Genomic DNA, 24,248 nt, shown 5'->3' with positions numbered 1-24,248 from the left:
CACAGGGCAGAATTTTTCTAAGTGTTCAGTCCTGGGAAGCCGGGCCAGGTCTTCAGTACACTGGGAGCTCATTGGTTACTGAGTTCTTTTGAAAATCTGGCCATAGGTGTCTCAATGGGAGCTGCTGGGTGCCGAGTACTTCTGAGAATCACTCTCTCGGTGTTCTTCAGAGGCTTGAGCTGCATGTTTTTACATTTACAGCACTGCTATAGTGAACTACTGTACACTGAGCCTGCAATATAAAACTTAACTTTCTCTTTCAGGGCTTGTTTGCCCTGTTTTTGCTTTTATTAGCAATGGATACAAACCCAGTTAAAAAATAATAAATTGCAGGTTACTTTGAAGGGTTTTTGGCCAGTCTTTGAATCAAAAATAAAACTATCTCCTTTTATACCAACTTCAGTCTAAATGGAATTAATAACAAGGCTGGCCATGCAAATGGCTTTGAGACTTAGCTGCATTGGAAGCCACCTTTAGGGGCACTGCAGGCAGCCTCTTGAAATTCACTTGTATAAAGAAAAATTATGCAGGTCTTAAGGTGCTGAAAAATGGTGGAATAATACCTAGAGCTCAAAAAGATTCACAAACACCCATTAGTCAGGGTTAGATACAAACAACAAGAATTGGTGTGAGCAAAGGTGCTGGGATTTCTACCAGGGTTCTCTTCTTGAACTGTGGTTTCTAGACGCATATCTACTACCCATTTGCCCCTGGGTAGTAGATATATCTGATTAAACTTGAAGGTCACTCCTTGACCTGCAGGAAAGGAAGAAGAGATTTTTTGCCTTTCCTCCCGTCTCTAAAGCCTCCCTACTGCTGGGAGGATTGAGGGAGAGGAAGAAAGGTCTCTGCTATTCTACTTTTCTCTCCTTGTTATGGTAGGTCCTGCTTCCCTGTGAATAGTTCCAGTGCCTGCGCCTGATGTTGCTCCTAGCTTTCTGCGTAGCAGTACCATGAAATTGCTGTGATTCTTTTTAACCATTGAATTTCAGGTGTCTCTATTGCATGGCAAAGCTGTGAGCAGTGGCGGAGGAATTAGACCTCTGTGTGCAAACCCAAAAATGGCACTTTACATTCAATGGACATTTGAAAATGATCTTTGCCATTGCAGGGGCCAATCCTGCAAACACTTAAGGTGCTTAACTTTACACTTGTGCATAGTCCCACTGAAGTCAATGGGACTTCTTGTGTGTACGTGCTTGCAAGGTTGGGACCATAAGGCAATGAAAAAATCAAAAGAACGCAGCCTCTTAAATTCTGCAAAGATTAATCCCCTGTGCTCACATACTTACAAGAGGAGCTTCCAACTCACTAGCAGCAATTGGATTTTTCCAGCCTTGATAATATCAATTCTCTTGTTATGTTTAACTATATTAGTTGTGTATGTGAAATCTATTTTGAAAGCATTCTAAAAGGATGAGCACAGGCCCTTTTTAGCTCAGCAATGTTTGTGCAGTATTAGGAGAAAAACCTAGTAATGTTTTTCTTCCCTTGTTTTTAAGGAAACATGATATGCTGGGGTGGAACAATGCTTTGTTCAGGAAATGTTATCCATTTCCATTGTAGGGCTAGATGGATTCTGTTTTTAAATGTGGCATTTTAAAAAGACCAAACTCTGTGATGTTATAAAGACATGGAAAATAATTCTTCCTTCAGCGTGGAGGAAGTGATTATTGCTGTGTTTTTTCACTGGTAGTATCTGATAATCCCCCTCCCTCCTGCTATTCTCGGCATGTTTAGTTGTCAGGCGTTGTCAGACTAAATTGCTAAAAATAACAAATACGGGGGAGGCTGCTCTGTGGCAGCTTTCTTCACTGTGTGCCACTTGTTGAATTTAGTTCCTTCATAGAAAGGGCAAAAGCAACCAGCTTCCATTCTTGTTGAATGGGATTTCTTTTTTTAAAGTGCTGACAAGAAAATTGTTGTGTGTCTCACATTTCCCAAACATTAATACTTCATGCACATGTACAAGAGGATGAAAGCCGACTGCTCCTGTAGGGCTAAATCTTCAGTGTCTGTCTACAGCAAAAACTATGATCCTGGAAAACCACTGGAAAATAAGTGGTTGCATTCTAATTCAATAGCTTGGCCATGTGGCTTCTGAGAAGCCATGTAAAATTGTCCCACCCCATGCTCAAGATCTGTTCACCCACCCTTTACCATGATGATGTAGAAACTAATATTTTACCTGTCCATCAAATACCATTAGTCTCCTTGAGTAAGAGGGCGAGTTGAACTTTGCAAGGCTCCTTTATGGTAGAATAAAAGGAAAGGCAATATACCTCCACTTTGCTCTTGAGGGACCACCTCCAGAAGTGAGAAGGGAGCCCAGTCTCCATGCTTTAGGCAGTCCCTTGATTTTATACTGAGACTGTCAACATGGGTGCCAATGTGAGTGTAGTTTAATTATGTCAAAAGCCTAGAAACTAGTGTGAACCCTTGGTTCATTTCACAGGCCACTAAACAGCCACCAGAAGGTAAGTGTTATGTTATTACTGAGCTGGACCACACTTAATCCCATGAATTACCACTGACAAGCTGCTTATCCCAGTGTGGATTCATGGAGCAGGCCAGTGGTCTGGAGTGTGTGGGCTTTTTAAATAAATGGGAGAGAATGAGTGCCCCTGTTTATTCTTCTGTCAGGGGAATCCTCTTTTAATCTAGATGGATCTTATTTTGGTTGTGTGGTTTTTCTCTTTTAGCATAGAAGCAAACTGTCATTTTTAAGAACTGCTCCAAGTGTGCCCGTAAGTGCTGGTCTGCTTAAGCTCTGTCATCTTGACCTTATGGCCCCAGCTGCACTATGGACATCTTGCAAATGTTTCCCACCATTACTAACACCAGTTCAGTTATAGTTTGAGCAACATTGGGAGCCCTGGTGTAGTGGAGCTGCTGGTATTTTGAGCACCATGGCCTCCAGGGTTGTTAATGCTAATGGAGCAGAACTAGTGCTGCCATCAGTTTGTAATATGTCCATCATGTAGACAGGGCTGTACCTAGCGGTGAGCTTCAACCGGTTCGCATGAACCGGTTGTTAAATTTAGAAGCCTTTTTAGAACTGGTTGTTCCAGGACAACCGGTTCTAAAAAGCTTTTAAATTTAACAAAGGCTCGGGCAGCTGTCCACCCGGCCCCAGCTCACCTCCCCCTCTCCCCCGAACGCTCCGCTCTCCTTCTCCTCCCCCTCCCCTGCTTCCCGCGAATCAAATGTTCGTGGGAAGCCTGAAACAAGGAGCAGGCAGGTAAGCCGGGCGGGAGGGATGGCGCACGCGGCCCAGTCTGGCTCCACTTGAGCGGCTCCCCCTGGCCCCGGCCGAGCGCCCCCGGCTCGGGCTGGTCCTGGCCGAGCGGCTCTGGCCCGGGGAGTCGGGCCCCGCGGCTCTGGCCCCCGATGCCGGCGGAGCGGACCGGGTCCCGGCCCCAGGCAGTGTGGTAAGGGGACAGTGAGGGGGTGTTTGGTGGGTTGTGGGGGGGTGGGTAGGGGTCAGGGTGGTCAGAGGGCAGGGAACAGAGGGATTGAATGGGGGCAAGGGTCCCGGGGGGCAGTCAGGAAGGAGCAGGGGTTGGATGAGGTGGTGGGGGCAGTCAGGGACAGAGAGAAGGGGTGGTTGGATGGGGCAGGGGTCCTGGGGGGCCATCAAGAATGAGAGGAGGGGTTGGATGGGGCGGCAAGGGGCAGTCAGAGGACAGGGAAGGGGGGGGATGGGTCAGGGGTCCCGGGAGGGGGTGTCAAGGAACATGGGGGGTTGAATGGGGCACGACCCCCTCATGAGGTGAGGAGGAGGGAACCTGTTGTTAATATTTTGGCAGCTCATCACTGGCTGTACCGGTTTATGGCATTGCTGCATACAAGATTTGGCTGTTTGAACTCTTTGGGAGAATCTTGTATTGTTTCTAGACTTTCCCAAAGTCTGCTATTTATGATGGCGGTGTGGAAGGCTCCAGGACAGAATTCTGGCCCCCCAAGTTGTTAAGATTCTCAGCTGAGCCTCTCCATGGCTTGATGAAGCCTGGACTTGTTTGGCCCTTAGGGGAGGTATTCTCTCCTAGCAGTACTAGGCTTGGCAGTCAAGGCTGTGTTACTTTGGCTTTAATGGCCTTGTGTGATATTTGGAGTTATCTGCATTGTATCTGAATGATCAAACGCCTGGAGGGTTCAGGAAGTTGGAGATGGTGAAAGCTCTGTGTAACTTGTTCCATATGCCTGTGATGGCAGTTCCAGTGCTCTCGGCACAGAGTTCATCCAGCCAACAGGGTATGTGTTTGGCAATGGGGCTTGCTCTGAGCTCTTTACATCAACACACGTTGCTAACTCTCAGTTGCTGTTACTAACATGGATGCAGGCTTCTATCCTGTGGAGGCTCCACTTTGAAGTTTATTAGAAAAATTGGTAACAGAATTCTGTCCACCCATGAGACCTTTTAAAATTCTTCCATAGGAAAGTGTCTTGAAGTACATCTGAGGCACTGCTGGGCATCAACAGAAAGATTGCCGAATGCACAGATATGATCTCCCTGTCTTTTTATCTAATCTCTGCTCACCCCTTTTAGGGTTTACTCCCTACATCTGTTCATATTGTGCATGACAGCTACTGGAGGGAAGAGCCAAAACCCATCAGTCATCTGCTGCATGGATGGGAAGAGGATTGCACCACACTGGCTCCTTTCCCTTTCATTGCTTTATTCTAGGGCTGTCAAGTGATAAAAAAATATTTATTGCCATGTTAAACAATAATAGAATACCATTTATTGAAATATTTTTCGATGTTTTCTATATATTCAAATATAATTTCAGTTACAACACAGAATACAAAGTGTACAGTGCTCACTTTATATTTATTTTTTATTACAAATATTTGCACTGTAAAAACCAATAGAAATAGTTTTTTTCAGTTCACCTAATACAAGTACTGTAATGCAATCTCTTTATCATGAAAGTTAAACTTACAAATGTAGGATTAGGTACAAAAAAATTAGGTGGAGTGCTGTATTCAAAAACAAAATAATGTAAAACTTTAGAGCCTTCAAGTCCAATCAGTCCTACTTCTTGTTCAATCGCTCAGACAAACAAGTTTGTTTACATTCCTGTAGCAGATAATGCTGCCTGCTTCTTGTTTATGATGTCACCTGAAAGTGAGAACAGGCATTTGCATGGCACTGTTGTAGCCGACGTCACAAGATACCTACATGCCCCATGCGCTAAAGATCCATATGTTCCTTGATGCTTCAACCACCATTCCAGAGGACATGCGTTCATGCTGATAACGGGTTCTTCTCGATAACAATCCAAAGCTGTGTGGACTGATGCATGTTCATTTTCATCATCTGAGTCAGATGCCACCAGCATGTTGATTTTCTTTTTTGGTGTTTGGGTTCTGTAGTTTCCACATCAGAGTGTTGCTCTTTTAAGACTTCTGAAAGCATGCTTCCCATCTCATCCCTCAGATTTTGGAAGGCATTTCACATTCTTAAAATCTTGGGTCGAGTGCTATAGCTATCTTTAGAAATCTCACATTGGTATCTTCTTTGCATTTTGTCAAATTTGCAGTGAAAGTGTTCTTAAAAGGAACAACATGCTGGGTCATTATCCGAGCCTGCTATAACATGAAATATATGGCAGAATGCAGGTAGAACAGAGCAGGAGACATACAGTTCTCCCCCGAGGAGTTCAGTCACAAATTTAATTAACGCATTATTTTTTTAACGAGTGTCATCAGCATGGAAGCATGTCCTCTGGAACGATGGTCGAAGCATGAAGAGGCATATCAATCTTTAGCGCATCTGGCATGTAAATATCTTGCAATGCTGGCTATAGCAATGCCATGTCAACACCTGTTCTCACTTTTAGTTGACGTTGTAATGAAGAAGCAGGCAGCATTATCTCCTGTAAATGTAAACAAACTTGTTTCTCTTAGTGATTGGCTGAACAAGAAGTAGGACTGAGTGGAGTTGTAGGCGCTAAAGTTTTACAATGTCCATGTCTAGTTGGCAGCCGGTATCAAGCGGAGTGCCCCCAGGGTCGGTTCTGGGGCCGGATTTGTTCAATATCTTCATTAACGATCTGGAGGATGGTGTGGACTGCACTCTCAGCAAGTTTGCAGATGACACTAAACTGGGAGGAGTGGTAGATACACTGGAGGGTAGGGATAGGATACAGAGGGACCTAGACAAATTAGAGGATTGGGCCAAAAGAAACCTGATGAGGTTCAACAAGGACAAGTGCAGAGTCCTGCACTTAGGACGGAAGAATCCCCTGCAGTGCTACAGACTAGGGACTGAATGGCTAGGCACCAGTTCTGCAGAAAGGATCTAGGGGTTACAGTGGACAAGAAGCTGGATATGAGTCAACAGTGTGCCCTTGTTGCCAAGAAAGCTAATGGCATTTTGGGCTGTATAAGTAGGGGTACTGCCAGCATATCGAGGGACGAGATCATTCCCCTCTCTATTTGACATTGATGAGGCCTCATCTGGAGTACTGTGTCCAGTTTTGAGCCCCACACTACAAGAAGGATGTGGAAAAATTGGAAAGAATCCAGTGGAGGGCAACAAAAATGATTAGGGGGCTGGAACACACGACTTATGAGGAGAGGCTGAGGGAAATGAGATTGTTTAGTCTGCAGAAGAGAAGAATGAGGGGGGATTTGATAGCTGCTTTCAACTACCTGAAAGGGAGTTCCAAAGAGGATGGATCTAGACTGTTCTCAGTGGTAGCAGATGACAGAACAAGGAGTAATGGTCTCTAGTTGTAGTGGGGGAGGTTTAGGTTGGGTCTTAGGAAAACCTTTTTCACTAGGAGGGTGGTGAAACACTGGAATGGGTTACCTAGGGAGGTGGTGGAATCTCCTTCCTTAGATGTTTTTAAGGTCAGGCTTGACAAAGCCCTGGATGGGATGATTTAGTTGGGAATTGGTCCTGCTTTGAGCAGGGGGTTGGACTAGATGACCTCCTGAGGTCCCTTCCAACCCTGATATTCTATGTTTTCCAGTGTAGTTACATAACAAAAAAACTGCATTTGTAAGTTGCACTTTCAGGATAGCGATTGCACTACAGTACTTGTATGAGGAATTGAAAAACACTGTTTCTTTTATCATTTTTACAGTGCAAATATTTGTAATAAAAAATAAGTGAGCACTGTACACTTCATTCTGTGTTGTAATTGAAATCCGTATATTTGAAAATGTAGAAAAAATCCAAAATATTTAATAAATTTCAATTGGTATTCATTCTATTGTTTAACAGTGTGATTAATCACAATTAATTTTTTTGTGTTAATCGCATGAGTTAACTGCGATTAATCAACAGCCCTACTTTATTCGCAGTTCTGTGCATATGGGGAGTGAAAGTCCTACAACCTGTTCTCTCATTTCTCTGCTTCCTTTGGGGATGGGTGCAGTTATATAAAGAAGCTTTTCCCCAGTGGTAACAACCTGCAGCTGTTCACCCACTACTCCCTGGTGCCACCTGCTAAGCCTCCATCGCTGCAGGATCTCCTATGGAAGGGCAGCCCATTGGACATGTAGGGAGAGCTGCTGGCGTGAATCTACCCTGTATATAGTTGCTGGTTTTCAGGAAGAAAGTAGCTGAAGTTTAGTCTAGCACATAGATTAGGATCTTTAAAGTGGGGAGAGGGCATCCACATTCTAGTCTTCCATTTAAAAATGAAAAATACTCAGACCATCTCAAAAAAAACCTCCAAGCAGAACAAAAAACCATAGCCACAACAACCCCACACCCGCTGCTCCTCGCTGCTTTTTTGGTTAAAAAAACCTTTTTGTAGCCAGCTGGAGGATATGGAGTACCCTGAAACTAGAATGATCAAAAGAACAAAGAGAGAACAAAATCATCCTTTTTACAGAGCATTTCTGTCATTTGGTTGCTGCTTTACAAATTTGGATTAATGTCAGTTAGTGCTGTGAGAGACGGGACAAAGTTAATACACCTCTACCCCGATATAACACAGTCCTTGGGAGCCAAAATATCTTACCGCATTATAGGTGAAACCGCGTTATGTCGAACTTGCTTTGATCCGCCGGAGCGTGCAGCCCCCCCCCGCCCCCCCAGAGCGCTGCTTTACCGCGTTATATCCGAATTTGTGTTATATCGGGTCACGTTATATCAGGGTAGAGGTATACTGCACTAATTTCTTTACTGCGTATGTACTCCAGTTTTTGACTCTGTCCAGGTAACAGCAGAAGCACGACAAGCGAGGTAGAGGTGGCTTTACCTGTGATCCATGTAATGATGAGCAGTTTTACTGTATGATCACAGCCTTGCAATTGAAAGGGAGTCAGCTGCTCTACAGTAATTATGATGCAGCCAGGAGGTCAGTTTCTATGCCCTGCTGTGATGGGGCTGATGCATTAGATCACTTCTGGCCTGCAACACAGATCACAGGTGAAAAGTGTGTCTAGGCTTTTAAAATTGCCAGCAAAGTATGGCTTATAGTAAGTCGTATGCAAGTAACAGGCTGCAAGGTATTAGACCTTAAACCTAGGGAATAGAAAAAGGAGAATTAGATCATTAAAAAGAGGAGATTTCTAGCTTTCTAACAGGATCTGGCACTGGCTTAGCCCTGGGAGGTCATGAGATCTAGATTTAAAATTTCAGCTATTTTATACATTTTAAATGTTTTTGGCCATTGTGAATTCAATGGGACAACCAATACGTATACAATGACTTGTGTGTATGTCTTTGCAGGGTTAGGCCTTTAATTTGGAATAAACCTTCATAATAGTGATTTTTGTAAGGCCTGCAAGTTGTGCAGATAGCTACTTGATTATTATCATATTACTAATTCAGCCGGCCTTCAGTTGAGCTGTAAATGGTACAAAATAAACATATAGGTTGGCCAGCAGAGGCTAAAATTTCATGCAGTCAGAAGTTTGAAATTCCACCTCATTTCGTATTTCACTGTTGTGTTTTGTTTTTAGGACCTTTGATGTTTTTCCTGTTGTTATTTTTTTAGGTGTATAAACATGTAGTAGATTTGAAACTAGGAAAATGGTTGACATCCGTGTCAATAAATTAATTTAAAAATATTCTGATAGCTTATTGAAGGGATGGTCTCTGGTCAAATTTGTCCCAGAATTTAGATTTTTGTGAAAAATATACTTTATAATTGAAATGTTTCTATCATTCTTTAAAAATTGCATTGGAAAAAGCTTTTAAAAGCTATCACCTACCAGCCTTCAGTTCTAGCGAAGAACTAGAATGTGAAATAGGCTAGAAACAAAAAAGTCTGCTTCTAATTGGATATCTATGTATGGAGTTAGGAGCCTAACTTTAGGTACCCAGGTTTGAAAATGTTGGTCACTTTTTTTTTAAATATGATTGTTAGCTTCGCAGGATCTCCTTAGAGGAAATGGTAGTACCTGAGGAGCAACTACCATTTCCTCTGATAGGACTGGACCTGTTTTTATGAATAAATTGAGTTACAAAATCATTCTTGTAATTTGGAAACAGAGTATTAACACATTAAAAGGAGAGCTTGGAATTTATAGTGAAACGCTATCCAAGGGAATGGCTAGAACTTCCTCAGGGCTCTCGCTGGCATAGCATTACTCACATAGGTAATCCTTACTCATGGGACTAATATCTCTGCACTCACCTCTTAGTCACTGTGGCCCATCCAGCCGCTCCTCATTGCCCCTTACTCTATGCAGTTTATTGCAGGGCTAATCTGTTTCCTCTACCACCACCCACGCCCCAGGTGGGAACAGGAAATAATTGTTTATATTGTCTTAGAACACTTACCTGTGCCCAGAACTGACCAAGCTTTGAGTCAGCATTGTTAAACCACACCTCAGTTTTCAGGAATTTGAGGGTGTTGCCATAACTGCCTCTTGGCACATGCCTTCCCTCTCTCACTCTTTACTATGCCTGAAGTTATGAATGAATTGTTAGTCTACACTTAAAATGCTACAGTAGTGCTGCTGTAGTGCTTCACTGTAGACACTCACTGCAGTGAGAAGAAGGGTTCTTCTGTCACTGTAGTTAATCCACTTCCCCAAGATGTGGTAACTAAGTGGAAGAAGTCTGGCCATCGACCTACCACAGTCTGTACCAGGGGTCAGGTCAGCATAGCTACATCTTTCGGTGGTATGGATTTGTCACACCCCTTAGAGACGTAGTTATGCCGAAGTAACATTTTATGGTAGATCAGCCCTAAGTAACAGTGTGACTGTCTGGCCACTTCTCTTTATATATCTGTAAGGCAAACAGAAGTTCAGCTGGGTCTGAATTAGGAAGAATGGATATTTCTTATTGGCCTCTGATTTTTTAAAAACATTTGGGCTTTGAAATCTTAGAAAATAATTATTAAAAAAAGGTTTCATTTGACACTGAATGTGAAGGCAGAGCTGAAAAGCAGAAAAAGTACAATACAAATCTTTGCAAAAAAACTTTTCTCTAAAAAGGTCTTTCTGACAGGAAGTGTTTTGATTGCATTACTGGCTTTAACAGTAATAATATATTAGGATCCAAAGTGTGGAACTGAGGAACTTACTACATTTTTCAGGACTCTGTTTTGTAAAGGACTTTTGCATAGAAAATATTCAAGCAAAAATTCAGATGACAAGGTGAGAATTTCAGAAGCACTCAGCATTTGACCTAACTCTCTGCTCAGTAGTTAACAGGAGCAGATCTAGGTCAATGTTGAGGGCTTTTGAAAATCCCAGCCTACAGGTTGAGTTTTGCTAAGAGGTTTAGTTTAGCCAGTAATCGATCTGCTGAGTCCAGAGTGAGTACATTTCTGCAGCCACACATTGACACTGCACAGGTCAGTTTTCTCAGGTTGTCATTCATGTCAGGTTTTGGTGCAGAAGTTCAGTGGAATAGTTGTCATACAGCTGAGGAAGGCTTCATCTACACCCTCAAACACCTCTAATTAAATTTTGTAGTTCAGATGAAATGATGTGTGCAGTAGGTTTCCAAATATAGGGGCAGTGCCCATCGACAGGCATGATTTATGTTTCATAGTAATTCCTCTTATGGTACTGGTATTGTGTGTTGCCACTGTCTAGCCATGGACGGTGTCTGATACTTTCCTGCAAAGTGGGCAGATCCAGTTGGATTCTCCTGTTTGGTGTTCTGCCTTAAGCAGACTCTAGCGGAATTTCCTGAAATTAATCTCCTGCTTGGGAAGACTCATTGTGAACAAGTCAGACTGTTCATCAGTTGCACTAAGGTATAAATCTTAGAGTATCCCTGAGGTTCTAGTCAACATGAGATGGCCCAGGGCTCATTAAACTGCGGGAACTGGTGTATGCCCATGCAGCTGTTCAGAAAAAAGTCCACTGATTGCTATGTTCTGAATTTCCCCAAGACATACCTGTAGCAGCAAATGCCCAATCTAGCATTAGATGGGCTAATCTGTTTGGGTAATTAGATTTCACTCTGGCCAAATAAGTGACAAAATGACAGAGCACTTCAAACCTGGAAAAGAAATGGCTAAGGGGAGATATGATTGAGGTCTATAAAATCATGACTGGTGTAGAGAAAATCGATAAGGAAGTGTTTACTACTTCCCATAACACAAGAACTAGGGGTCACCAAATAAAATTAATAGGCAGCAGGTTTAAAACAAATAAATAACAGGAAGTATTTCTTCACACAACGCACAGTCAACCTGTGGAACTCCTTGACAGAGAGTGTTGTGAAGGCCAAGACCATAACAGGGTTAAAAAAAGAACTAGATAAATACATGGAGGATAGGTCCATCAATGGCTATCAGTCAGAATGGGCAGGAATGGCGTCTCTAGCCTCTATTTGCCAGAAGGGGAATGAGTGATGGGATGGGTCACTTGATGATTACCTGTTCTGTTCATTCCCTCTGGGGCACCTGGCACTGGCCACTGTCAGAAGATAGGATACTGGGCTAGATGGACCTTTGGTCTGACCTAGTAGGGCCATTCTTATGTCCTTTTCAAAGACCATGGGTAGACAAAAATTTTAGACTTTGTTACTGATCTTTTTGAAGACAGCAAAATCTCCTTCCCTCCAGCCTGCGCTTTGTGGACAATTTCAACCATCCTGAAGTTGGCTGAAGCCCTGTAGGGTTGGGGAAAATGTTTCTCCAGATGAGTGTGTATACCCAACTATATCTCGGGATCTGATCACTTTCCCAAAGAGTGTTCCCACACAGACCCCGAGGAATGTAAAAAATGACACGTTAACTTTAGAGAGACAGAAACTCTTGGCCAAAAAGTTTATAGAGACCATGTCACAAGATGAGTTACATCAGGGGTGCTATTTGAGGCATTGTGTCATGTCCAAAGACTTCAGAGACTTCCTCAAGGAAAGGCTTCTGATTGTGAGAATAAAATACTGGCAACCGGCAGGCTGACACTCCTGAATGTGATATAATGCTTGGGAAAAGGCATTGGGGGAAGAGCATCCTCAGGAAAGGAAGCTGCCAGCTTGCTTCAGACCCATCATTTAGGGTTTGTATGGACAAGGGTTTACAAAGCCTAACATTAGGCAGAAAGTTTCCATGACTGACTTTTAAATTTCCATGAAGAGCTTTTTGTTTGGATTTAAACGTTCCCTTTCAGTATTTGCGGCCCACAGATTGAAATATTGTGCTAAGGCATGAGAACCAGAGGTTGAAGCTGGCTACTCTGGGTTTCCATTGTCCAAACAGAGAGAGAAGCACAATGGAAACATCAAAAATGGTGAAAAATAAATTATAAACAATTATTTGATAAAAGACTATCTTTAAATCAAATGCATAATGTAGAGTTCTGCCTTTCACAGCATGATTCATCATGGAGAGCAGAGTGTAATACTGGCTTTTTAATGTAAGAAGAATAGTGCCACAATCGCTGGGTGCCCAGCAGACATGTCAGTAGCACATCCTCTCCTGAGAACAGAAATTGGGATTCTCCATAGTTATGCAAAATCCAACCAAAAACCATCCTAGTTTCTCTCAATGTAGGGCCAGTATCTAAGCCACAAGGCTGTAGGAAATATATTGCTTTAGTCTTCTAAAACTAGTCAGTGAGGGCTCTGAGTCATAGTTTTTTTCCCTCTGTGTGGAATGCTTGCATGCTACCTCTTTAACCTATTAGGAATGTATGGCTTTGATGTGTCATGCTGCATATCTGTTTCAGAATGGCACCAGTTCAATGATTCTTATTAGGAGATGGTGTCATAAAAACTTAAGGTAGGAGTATCCAGTGCACTGAACTCCAATTTACCTGAACCACACAGGAAACTCATTCCTGGATTGCCAAAGAGAGAGTCTGTGCTAATCACAGCTCTTGCCCTCTTGAGGGAGTATCAGCTGTAGCAACTTCTGTATTAAATAGAATACAGTTCCGCAGCTGATGATGAACCAAATAGGATTGCTTAGCTCAGAAAACAAGGTGGCAGCATGCTACCCGAATAGGGGTTTGAAACACAAGGTCACCTCTGAGGAGTAGACACATGAGGTTAGGGGGTGATGGTATTTAAAACATCCTTCTTATTGTACTGTTGACAAGACACAAACCAGAGCACCAAAGCAGCCTCTTAAATGAACTGTAATAGTAAGTACCAGGAGAGAGTTAGCGTTCGTGGGACACAGCCTGACTTGCATAACCTCAAAACAAGGAGGAAGAGTCAAGTTCATGTTCCCAATAACTGAAGCTCAGGACTGTTACCCCCTCCTATCAGGGAAAGGCATGGAGGAAGACTGACTAATTCCTCTTCTTCCACTAAATCACTGGTTTAAATGTGGCCTAGGTAAATTGTGGCTTTTACCATCTGATGGCTGCTCAGTGTCCAATGTGCATTCAATTTGTGGCCTGTCTACTTTAGAAGGGAAGCCAGATCTTGATGCCAGAGAAGTTAATGTGAACTCTCTGTATGACAAGGATGCGTAAACTGCCAGTACTATTTTTGGCTGCATCTCTGATCACGTGGGAGGTACCAGTTCTACTCGACAGAGCCCTAGTGAAATCCCACCCAGGTTATGACCGGCAGTAGAAGAATTAGGAGGAAAAGGCAAAGACAGGTCACTTAGAACAAGGACTGAAGGGTATGGCACTGGAGGAGCAACTATAGGGCAAAATGTCAACTAAAGGGCAGCAAGTCAAAGTTCAGGGCCCTGTGGCAGACTCCCTTATTTCCCTACTGTTACTGTGGGGAGGAGAAATTGACATTGGAGTCAGGTATTTTCTTTGATGCAGTCTTGTTAATTTACAAGGAATGTACAAAGTCCTGCTTCTCCAAACACAGGAGGACTCCCAAACAGGCGACAGCTTCCTTGCTTCCAGCCCCAAACTCTTTCAGCCAGTACTCTGACCCCAAAACTTCTCACTAGGCTGCTTCCAGGGCTACACACCTTGCTTCCAGGTGGTGTCCATGTGGCTTTCTTTCCTGCTCTGTCGGTATCTCTGTCATGTCTCCCTCCTTGTTGTGCTGTGTCTGTCCCTTCCCCCAAGACAATACCCAATGAAAACCTCTTCTTCTGGGTAGTTAGAATTCCTGAGCGAACTTGGTTTGTCTGGGAGACTGCAGTTGTTTCTTACATTTAAACCGAAAGAAAGATGTCTGCTAATTAATCAGTGTAAGAGGTTTTAACCCAATCTGTAACAGTATGTAGTAGGGAAATGAGTGTGTGCAAATGGGTGGACATGATCAGTCCATAAATACCTTCCAGGTAGCACTATAAATGGAGGAAGGTGCTGTAGTTATTCAATCTCTGAAGGTAAAATAATAAACATTGGCATCTTGGGGAATTTCCCACTGGTGGTAGCCATGATGAGAGCTCTAGTATAGACAAGATGTTTCTACCACCATTTGGTCTAGACCTGCTCTAAATAGCACTGGTGATAGTGCCATGGTGGAAGATTCCCACCAAATGCTAGTGTAGGGGAAATGGATTGATGAAGTGGGAGCAGTTGAACAAGAGAGTAGATGACTAGGGTGGTGATCAAAGTTCCTGGTCTGTAAACCTGGAGCAGATTAGATAAAATCTGTGTGAGTGGCATAGTGAGCAATACTTGAAAATGCCACATTCAGATTGGCTCCTCATAGGCATCTCTTCTGGCCCTGCTCTCTGAATCAGCAAGTTGGGTTTTTTTGTTTTTTGGTTTTTTTTGTTTAAATCAAACATTAAATGTGCCCTTTGCCCAAAGACTTAGAACTACAGATCTCATTAAATTATTCACATGTGTATTCAGCTGCCTTCAAGGCAGCCTTCTGCTTCCAGCTCCTCAGCTGGACAATAATTAACAGACTACACCACATGCCGGAGGAGTGTAACATCAGGTCACTTCTCCATATTTGGAAGTCCTGTAAATATCAGTGCCATAAAAACCAAACTCATTTCTGAAACTGCTGAAAACCATTTCCTTGCAAACTCAGCCCAGTAAGCGCTGGTAACTGAGATGCACTGGTATCCCTGGTAATTTTGAGTGCTGGATGATTCACTTATGTGACAAACAATTTAAGCTTATTTACTGGTATTGCTGAGTGTTGCAGTTTGGCAGTGAGCAGTTAAGAAACTACCTGCAGTAGCCTGTGCTGAATAAGCGTCAGTAAAACTACAAAGATCTATGTTGGTAGCAGAGTCCCGACTGATAAATCTATACATAGTACACTAAATGAGAAGTCATTTGCACTCACTGACTGGGGCAGGGGAGAGCCTTTCCGAAAGGGACCATCTCTCTGTTCCAGACATAGACATCAGCTGGCAACACAACCTTTTCATGCTACTTAATCCCTTATTCTCCCCGCTCCTGCTTGCCACAGCAGCAACTGAGCCCTGCTCTACACTTAACATTTAGATCAACCTAGTAAAGCCGAACTCGCCCTCAGTATGGAGGCAGCTAGGTACACAGGATAATTCTACTGTCGACCTAGCTACTGCTGGTCGGGGAGGTGGATGGATGGAAAAACCCCTTCCATTGATGCAGGAAGCATCTACGCTATGGTGCTATGGTGGCGTAGCTGAAACTGTGCCAGTGTAGTGCAGACATGCCCATAACTGTTTGTACCTGCATTCTGATGCAACTGATGCTGGTAATGCATTGTCTTCTGCATGCGATGTAAAACTGAGGCCTTGATCAGTTGTGCTAATCAGGGTTGTGATTTTCAAAAGGGTTTAAGGGAGTTAGACCATGGAAATTCAGCAGGAATGGGGCTCCACCCCCTTCAGCCTTCTGTAGAATCCCAGCCCATGACCTCTTGGCTCTTTAGAAAAGGGACAATTTTACTGTCCTTCCACTTTGGGAAATTCTCTTCTGCTGATGCTAAAGCCACTGGCAGTTTCAGTTGGATAGGGTATTTTCCCTTTGCTGCTGTGCTAGGTAATATGACTGAGCCATGTTGTGCAGCCATCTCTGAGACAGAACACAGCAGCTGTATTTCCAGTACTGAGAACTTGGTTACCAAGTGTAGGCCCTCGTCCTACAATTGGTATCACATAAGTGCCCTACTGCGCTTCCCCAGATTGCTCTGAAGTCAGTGAGGCTCCGTGGGAGCATGCTGGTGTGCCAGCGTACTGTCAGTGCCAGGATTGGCGCCAGGGAGCTGTGTTGAGGTTAAAAACATTATGGAACTAAAGTAAATGCTCAGTTGGGGAGGAGACTTTGGCAAAGAGTCTGTCTGATTTTCTTATGAATACAAATGCATAAATAGACTGTGTGTGTGTGTGTGCACGTGAGGTGGAATACTGCTGGAACTCCCCATATTAGAGGTTTTCGTTAACTTTGCTGGCCTTTTAAAGAGCAGCGAAGAAAAACATTTACAAATGGAATATGTCACTTTAACTGGTGGCAGCAGGTAGCAGGAAACTCAAGTGCAGAACCGGACTATGAATTTTAAACCCTTGCAACCACATTCTGGTACAACCTACAGAAAAATCAGTTGGTGCTCAGTTAACAAGGGCAATGAAAAGCACATCAGCATGCAAATGAAATATGACTGGAGCATGTAATAATGGATGTGTTGTCGCAAGAGGTCGGTAGAATTTCTGATAACGCTAACAGTTAATGATTCACTTATTGCTACCAATTAGGTCCAATCAGATGTGGCCATGTCAGCAGAGTAGGCCTTAAACATGACTTAAAACTGTATTCAAAACTCACCAGGTGGGTTTTTAAAACTGATCTGACCAGTCAAACTGTTTTTCAGATCAGCTCGTGTAACACTCTGCTGCTGACCCCAGCGAAGACAAGACCAGAGAGTCACATCGAGTTCCCGTCTAGGCCCCAGTAATTGGGGGATGAGGAGGGGTTTACACAGAAGTTCCTGATACTGCTCCTGGATTACCTAAACAGAAACCAGCCTGCAGTTCTGAGGGGAAAGGACACCTCGATTTCCCTTTGCAATGAAAATGTAGCAATAGTCTATTTCACACCCGTCCCTAGAGCTTGGCCCTTGGTCAGAATGTAACGAGCCAGCTGTAGCCCTGGCTCTTCGGGCTGCCCACCAGTGGTGGTATCTGTGAGGTTACCTTCTCTGGGTTGAGCTTTTAGTGCTTCACTTCTTCCTCTGCTGGTGATAGCACATTGTAGAGCTGTTTCGGGACATATTTGGCTCCCTCTTTTCCCCAGCCTTGTCCCTCTCCCTTTACCTGCAGCAGAGGCCTTCACCTGGCCTTCTTTGCTGAGTCCTAGGCTGCCTCTGCTGCTCCACTGCTGGCATTGCCAACTTGAAGGCTTCTTGGAGCCCATTGGGTGCCCAGTGTCGCCCTCTCTGTGAGAGCACAGACCTCGTGCAGAAGACTGACCCGTGCTAGGACATCCTTGTGTTGGGGAGAAACAAAGGCACTTTGGGACTGAGTAGGGATGGGTGGCAGACCCTCTAAGCTGGATCCTGTGACCCACCTAATGCGGTGGGAACACAGCTAAAGGGCGTTCAGCCCTCCCAAAGCAGCTCTTGCCTGAATCCTGAGCTCCCAGGACCTTAAAGTTGATTTGATCTGAGCAAGGGGTGGCTGTTTGGCATTCAGCTCCACCTCCAGTGCTCTGCCATACGCCAGCAGGAGACCACACTCCGCCAGTGGAGAAGAGGCCCTGACTGGGGAGTTTAGAGGGTTATTTGAAGAAATGTGTCTTACCATCAACACCCAGAGTATGAATGCTTCAGTGATGGGTCAGGCAGGATTAGTGTGCCTAGTACTTTTACTCATCGGAAGCAAGGCCTAAAGGTTTTTTAGCTAGGTTTCCTTCCAATGGAAGTTTGGAATCCCACTGAGTGTATAAAGACAGACTGATGGTGGTAACGATCAGTTATGTGTCATCGTAATTAAATCAGTTCTTTCATGACAGCAATAGATATGATACAACCCCTCTGTTTCCTCGCTTTGCATCTGTCGAGGGCAGGTTTTTAAAACGAAATTTTGTCATATGAAATTTGCCTTGAGGACAAACAGTCGGGGATTTCATAAGCTACCAGCTAACAAAACATTTGATTAGCAAGTAACTTCCTAGGGGTGGATAGTGTTAGAGTTAAAGCCAGCCACATCCACCTCTGTTTGGCAGCGTGACTGCAGGAGATGCCAGAGTTCTAATCACAGCTCTTACACACACTGCTTCTGTGACCATGGGCTGATCACGTAACCCTTCTGCTTCAGTTTCCACATTCATACAAATACCTCCAAGGGTTATGAGAATGGCGTGCTGTGCTCTACAGACCTCAGTGCTACACAAGTGTGAAGTATTAGTATAGCTATTTATTGGGTTCCCTCATTAAACTGAAAAGCTGCTGCTGTGGGCAGAGAGAAAGCCAGACACTTCTGATGTCATTGCTGGGATTGACTTGGGAGAGAGGACTGGGCACTTGTTCTCCATCCAGATCGTCTGACTACTGCCAACTGTCCTGAGTAGTTTGCAGACTTGTAACTGTACTGAACAGTTTAGTTAAACCCAAACTCCAGCTGTAGTTAGTGGTAGGCGTTTCAGTCGAACATGCCTTAGATGGAGTCTGGCTGGAAGAGTGCAGACACAAGGTGGTGTTGGCAGGATTGTATCACAGTACCACGTTCTAATGACTTTCCCGGCTGCACTAGAGCACCCAGTCCCCCCGTGTCTTGGCAAAGTCTGACAGGAGACTGTCTGGTCTGGAGCTTTAACCTGGAATTTCCTGCCTTTTGTCGGCTTGTCCCAGCCTTTGTGTGTGTGAGCCCTCTGTGTTTCCTCTGGGGGGAGTTCACTTCGAAACCTGTTCCAGAAAGCACTTAGGGTATGTCTCCATTGCAGTGTAAGCCCAGGGTGAGTGGGACTTGAGTCAGCTGACCTGTGTTAGGGAACCCTGGACTTGAGTCTCCTATATTGTATTTTAACTCTGTGCTAAGACTTTTCTAATCTGTGCTTGAACCTACGGCTGTGGTGTCCACACTGCACTGTGCAGAGCCGTGTCAGAATAACCTTATCCCAGAGTCCCTAGTGGCGTGCTCCCCCTCGCCCCCCGAATATGACTTCTCTAGCCCTAGGACTGTGGTGCACTGTGGGATAACTTTACTGCCTGCCTGCACGTTAGCAGGAAGCCGCTCGCTTTGCAAAAGGTTTGATGGGTTTGCTTTCCGTTGCAAACCCAGGAGGCTCTCTGCTAGTGGGCTTGCAGATTGGTGATCAGAAGAGACTGGGTTAATACTGACATGAGCTGCTGCTGTTTGCAATAGGGGAGTGGTTTTCATTTTCAAGAGAGTGGATTTCAGATTGATGGGCTAGAGAGGACTGAGGAAGTTGTCTCATGGAACTGTGGGATACTGTTGGCTGACTACTAGGACCTTAGACGCTGTCCTGCTTGACTTCTCCACAGAGCAATGGGGCTTGGACCACAGCTCACAGCTTAACTTGAGCTCAGACTCTCCAGCCCTGGAACCCTGGGGTGGTGCAGTTGCAGTGTAGACGCAAGGGGGGCTAGGCATGAGCCCCAGCTCAAGCACAGGTTTACATTGCAGCGTAGGCATACACTCCATTGACCTGCTGCTTAGTGGGGTTTGGTTTTCCTTTTAGCCAGGAGCCCCAAACTTTGCAACGCTGTGGGTTGTCCCTTGGGCTTGATTCTATGAGGTGCTGAGCTCCAACTCCCATTGGCTGAAGTGGGATTTGGCATCTTATAGAACTGGGCCTTTCACTTGTATTTAGTGGAGCTGACCCTGCAAGCCCTTACTCAGGTGGCTGCATCGGGCTCCTTGACTGAGTAAAGACTCCTGAGGTGAGGCCTGGCTGTTAGAATTTACATGTAATAATAAATGCAAATGCATACAGCACCGAAGTGCTGGTATTGAGGTCTTCCTTGGAAACCGACTAGACTTGGAGCTCCGCAGACCATTATGGAGGAATCTCTGGCTTATCAGTCAGCTCTGTCCATGGGCTGCCCCTGCAATATAGATGTTCTTAATGTAGTCCTGAGGGGCCATAATCAGGATCAGGGCCCTGGTGTGCTAGGTTCTGTACAGACACAAAGGTAGGTGCAGCCTCTGCCCTGCAGAGCTTACAATCTGTTTCGGAGGCAATATAGTGAACTGAAGGTGCTCACAGACCACTTTTTTTTGCCTGTCATCTAGGGTGGACCCCTAATTCTGAATGGGTAGAGCCTGGCAGGCAGCTCTGAACAGAGACCAAGACAGCTATTGACGCCTGTCACTGTTGGGTTTTAAAACAGAATTTACAATTACCAAAGTGTTATTATACTGACCAGTGTCCTCAGAGATCATAGTTCATTCCTCTGGAAGTCAAGGTCCTTGGGAGCCTCCCTGAAGTGTCCTTGTACCGGTTAATGAAGAGAATTTGGATCTGGAGTTCTGCCTCTAGTACTTAGATCTTGGTCCACTCTGACAAGAATGCTTTCTGTGGCTCTGGAGTCCGCTGGAGATGTGCCAGTGGTGTCTTCTGGTTGGAAACTCAGAGAGAATAGTCAAAAGAAGTGATTCCAGTCCTCTAGGGTTACCCAGACGAGGAGGAAAAAATGCTACTGGCTGAATTCCTTTTTCTGGGATACATTTCCCTGCCAAGTTTAGCCTAATTCAAGAGGATTTTTTTAAGAAGTCTCTTTTCTGATTGCTAGGGAGTTTTAGAACATGCATCTCAAAGAAAGGGGATAAAAGGTGATCCAATTTGTGAAAATTTGACGGGGCCAAAAGAGGATTTTATAGATGTTCCAGTATTACCTGAGTGTGAATAGATTATTTTATGGGCCTTGTGGGTTTTTTGTCAGTTGATTCTTTAGATGTGAGTACATAAATACAGAGGTACTTTATAACCTGATACAGAGGTGGTATTTCTTTTCCTTGTTATTTTCCTTTGTTTCATGCTCAGGATGTTAAGTTTATGTATCTGTTTAACTTCATTGCAGTTAGCTTGTCAATCTCTTCTCAATGCTTTGTTACGGATGTAATGACATTGTGACTATGATGTCTGTAAAGGAATGAAATATACATTTTCCATGTAAATATGACAGTGCCAAAAATATATCTAATAAAGATTAAAACTATTCAAAAATAACCCTCAACAGCCCCAGTGTATGAACCAGTGTATGCTGGGACCTTTATTCACTAAAAATCACTCGTGATTTGCATGGAGCCCAAATGACTCCCACCCCCACACGCGTTGTCTATGGTGATATGAATGTTGATTCCATTCTGTAGGGTTCACTCCTAGCACTATAACTTACCATAGGAAAGCACAGATTCAGCTACTGCTCTGAAACAGAGCATCGGGTGGGGGTGATATGACTGAGTCTGTTCTGGTTTTGTACCTTGCAGCAGAGGAAGTCGTACCTGGAGCGAAGTGTAAAGGACGCTGAAGATAACATCCGAGAAATGTTGATGGCCCGAAGAGCACAGTAGGGGCGTGGCTCCCATATGCCTCAGCCGAGTCGCTCCATTTCACTGGTGCCCACACCGACTAGCTAGAACCAGGATGTTTTCTAGACGTGATGACCTTCCGCTCTGTTTGCTGCCACCTGCTGGTGGGAGGAGTTGTGTTTGAATGTGTTGGATGTTGTGTCTCACCCTTTCTGTATTTGGATGTTGTAATAAACTCTTCTTGAAAAGACTGCTGTGTTAACCAGCTCCTGTGTCTAGCAGACTAGCTTGGATTTTATACCAGTGGCTTTTCAGTGGAGGAAACCCTATGCTGCTTCAGATATCGTACTTTTGCTCAGAGTGGGCCAGATTTGAATAGTCCAGAACCCTATCAGGCCCAGATTTCCCAAAGCACCCAGCAGTTCCTGTTATGATACTTCGGGCTGGATGTTCGAGAGTTCAGCACCACCAGTGTGCACCCAGCATGCTGAGCTCACTGGAAAATCTGGCCATAGACCTGATTTAAGGCCCAGTGTAGCAAATGGTTACTCCCAAGCCTACTGCTTACTCCCATGAACAGGGCGACTGCCATCAGAAGGACCTGGCACGCAGTCAGAGTGCTCAAGGGGAAGGCATGTCTTCTCTCAAAAGCTGGTGGGTTGCTGGTTGCTGTGGTAAAAGCATCACACTGTCTCCTAAGGAGCAGCAGGGCAACAAAGGACTTTCTGTTTTTCTTTTTAATGCTGCTTTGAAAGAGCTCTTGGAGTTTCCTTTGGCAAAACTAAAGCAGAAGCAAACGGCAGCAAAAAAGTGGCTGGCTCGAGGGCAGAGTATGTGCAGGAAAATACACAGACGCATGCAGCATGGCTTTTCCGTTCCTGAACTGGAGGAGGGGGAAAGGAGTTGGGAGCATGGATTGAACTTTAATCTCTCTCTAAACCTCACTGCTTGTAAAGTCACTTGCCTGTTTCTGTTGTGTATGTAGCTGTTAGGAAAATGGTCACTGCCTGGGATGTCAGTAAGAATCTTTGCTGGGGTGGTTGTTTGGATTCCAGCCGTGTCTAGGAGCCCCAATCAGGGCCCCATTTCGCTTTAGCAATGGAGTAAAAGATGGTCCTCTCCCCAAAGAGCTTACAAACAAATCTAGATGCCAGGGCTGTGGCAGCCGGCACAGCAAGGCATGCCAGGGCGGGACATTGTCAATGGGCCAGTATTCACCTGCAAGACTAAACTTTACCACTAGAAAGCACCTGGTTAGCTACTGCTCTGAAACAACTGAGCTCTCTGAGTTCTCATAATCACTAAGAGTTACTGTGTTGTGCTGGTGCCCCCTTGTGGATAACGTGTGTAATGAATGCTCCCCATTCTGCAAAAAACAAAATACAAGGTACAGGTTTGTTATTGGCACTAATTTATTTCAGGGCAATATTTCCATGTCTTTAAATGCCACTGCTCTGTTACTGACTCCTGGGTAGCCTTCGATAAGACACCTGAGCTGTCAGTGTCTCAGCTTTCCCCTCACTAATGTGACGCTAAGGCCTACATCCCGGGTGCGCAGAGAGGGTTAATTCACTAAACATGCTGGTGCCATCCTTCCATGAATGGCCTGTGTGAGGATATCCCCTCTAGTAGCTCTCTATGAAGAACCACAACAAAGGGTTAATTGTGTCCCCAAGGCCTGGATCGTAGCAGCCCTGTGAAACTGGCAAACTGAAGAGACACAAGGATGCCGTCCTCTGAGTGCTCCCCTGTTGCTCTCCAGCAGCATCACCCTCTGTCCAGTACAGTGGCCCCAGCGTGGCCATAATCCCAGGGCTAGGAGGAGGCCAGACTTATTTTAATCGCTTATCTTGCAATGACTGAACCGTTGGCCTGTGACAAGTCAAGCCGAGTTAGTGATAGTCATAGAGTCCAAGGCCATAGGGACCTCAGATGGTCTCATCTGACCCCCTGTGTACCCCAGGCCACCCCCAGCACCCGCACACTAAACTCAGCCACTGCAATGAGTCCAAAGTATCACAGCCCCTAGGGAACTAGCTATTAGTGCCACAGGCAGAGAATAGGCGGGACCAAGGCACACCAGGGCTGGAGGCCCTGCAATGGCAGGGAAATGAAATTAGTTCAATGCCCAGTGAGCGCTGTTAGATCCATCGTCACGGCTGGCTGTAGCTGGCACCTTCGAGGCTGAAGCACTAAGGAGACTGAACTGCAGGTACGTAGAGATGGTCGGTCACTTGAGAACCAGAGGGAGGCACACATGCTTGTGTGAGGCAGAAGCTGGCATTGCTGCTGCCAAACCTTTACCAGTTTGGAGGATCAGGAGGCTTTTGTTACCCAGGGCTGTCAATCACTTTGTGCCAACCCTCCAAAAAGGTTCCCTTGGAACCGGCAGGGGCGGATGGCCCAGTGGGTAGCGCACTAGCCTGACACTTGGGAGAGAAGGGTTCAATCCCATGCTCTCCTGGACTCACTGTTACCCCTTGGGGTACTTAGTCTGGTAGTGTCTTGTGT

The 24,248-nt window shown here is 44.8% G+C and overlaps 1 protein-coding gene across 4 annotated transcripts in view; it reads left to right on the top strand.

Moving 5' to 3' along the window:
* PFDN1 (prefoldin subunit 1) overlaps window positions 1-21,987 on the top strand; it is a 70,111-nt gene extending 48,124 nt beyond the window's left edge. For all 4 annotated transcript variants that reach the window (XM_039486775.1, XM_039486773.1, XM_039486772.1 and 1 more), the window contains one exon: window positions 21,696-21,987. In XM_039486775.1, coding sequence (XP_039342709.1) covers window positions 21,696-21,779 — 84 coding nt within the window. In that variant the 3' untranslated portion in view covers window positions 21,780-21,987. The remainder of the gene's footprint in view (window positions 1-21,695) is intronic.
* Window positions 21,988-24,248: the final 2,261 nt, after the last annotated feature.

The sequence above is a fragment of the Mauremys reevesii genome, linkage group 8 (assembly GCF_016161935.1).
Source record: "Mauremys reevesii isolate NIE-2019 linkage group 8, ASM1616193v1, whole genome shotgun sequence".
Lineage (NCBI taxonomy): Eukaryota > Metazoa > Chordata > Testudines > Geoemydidae > Mauremys > Mauremys reevesii.
The sequence above is the reverse complement of the archived record's forward strand: the minus strand, read 5'-3'. Positions and strand labels throughout refer to the sequence as shown.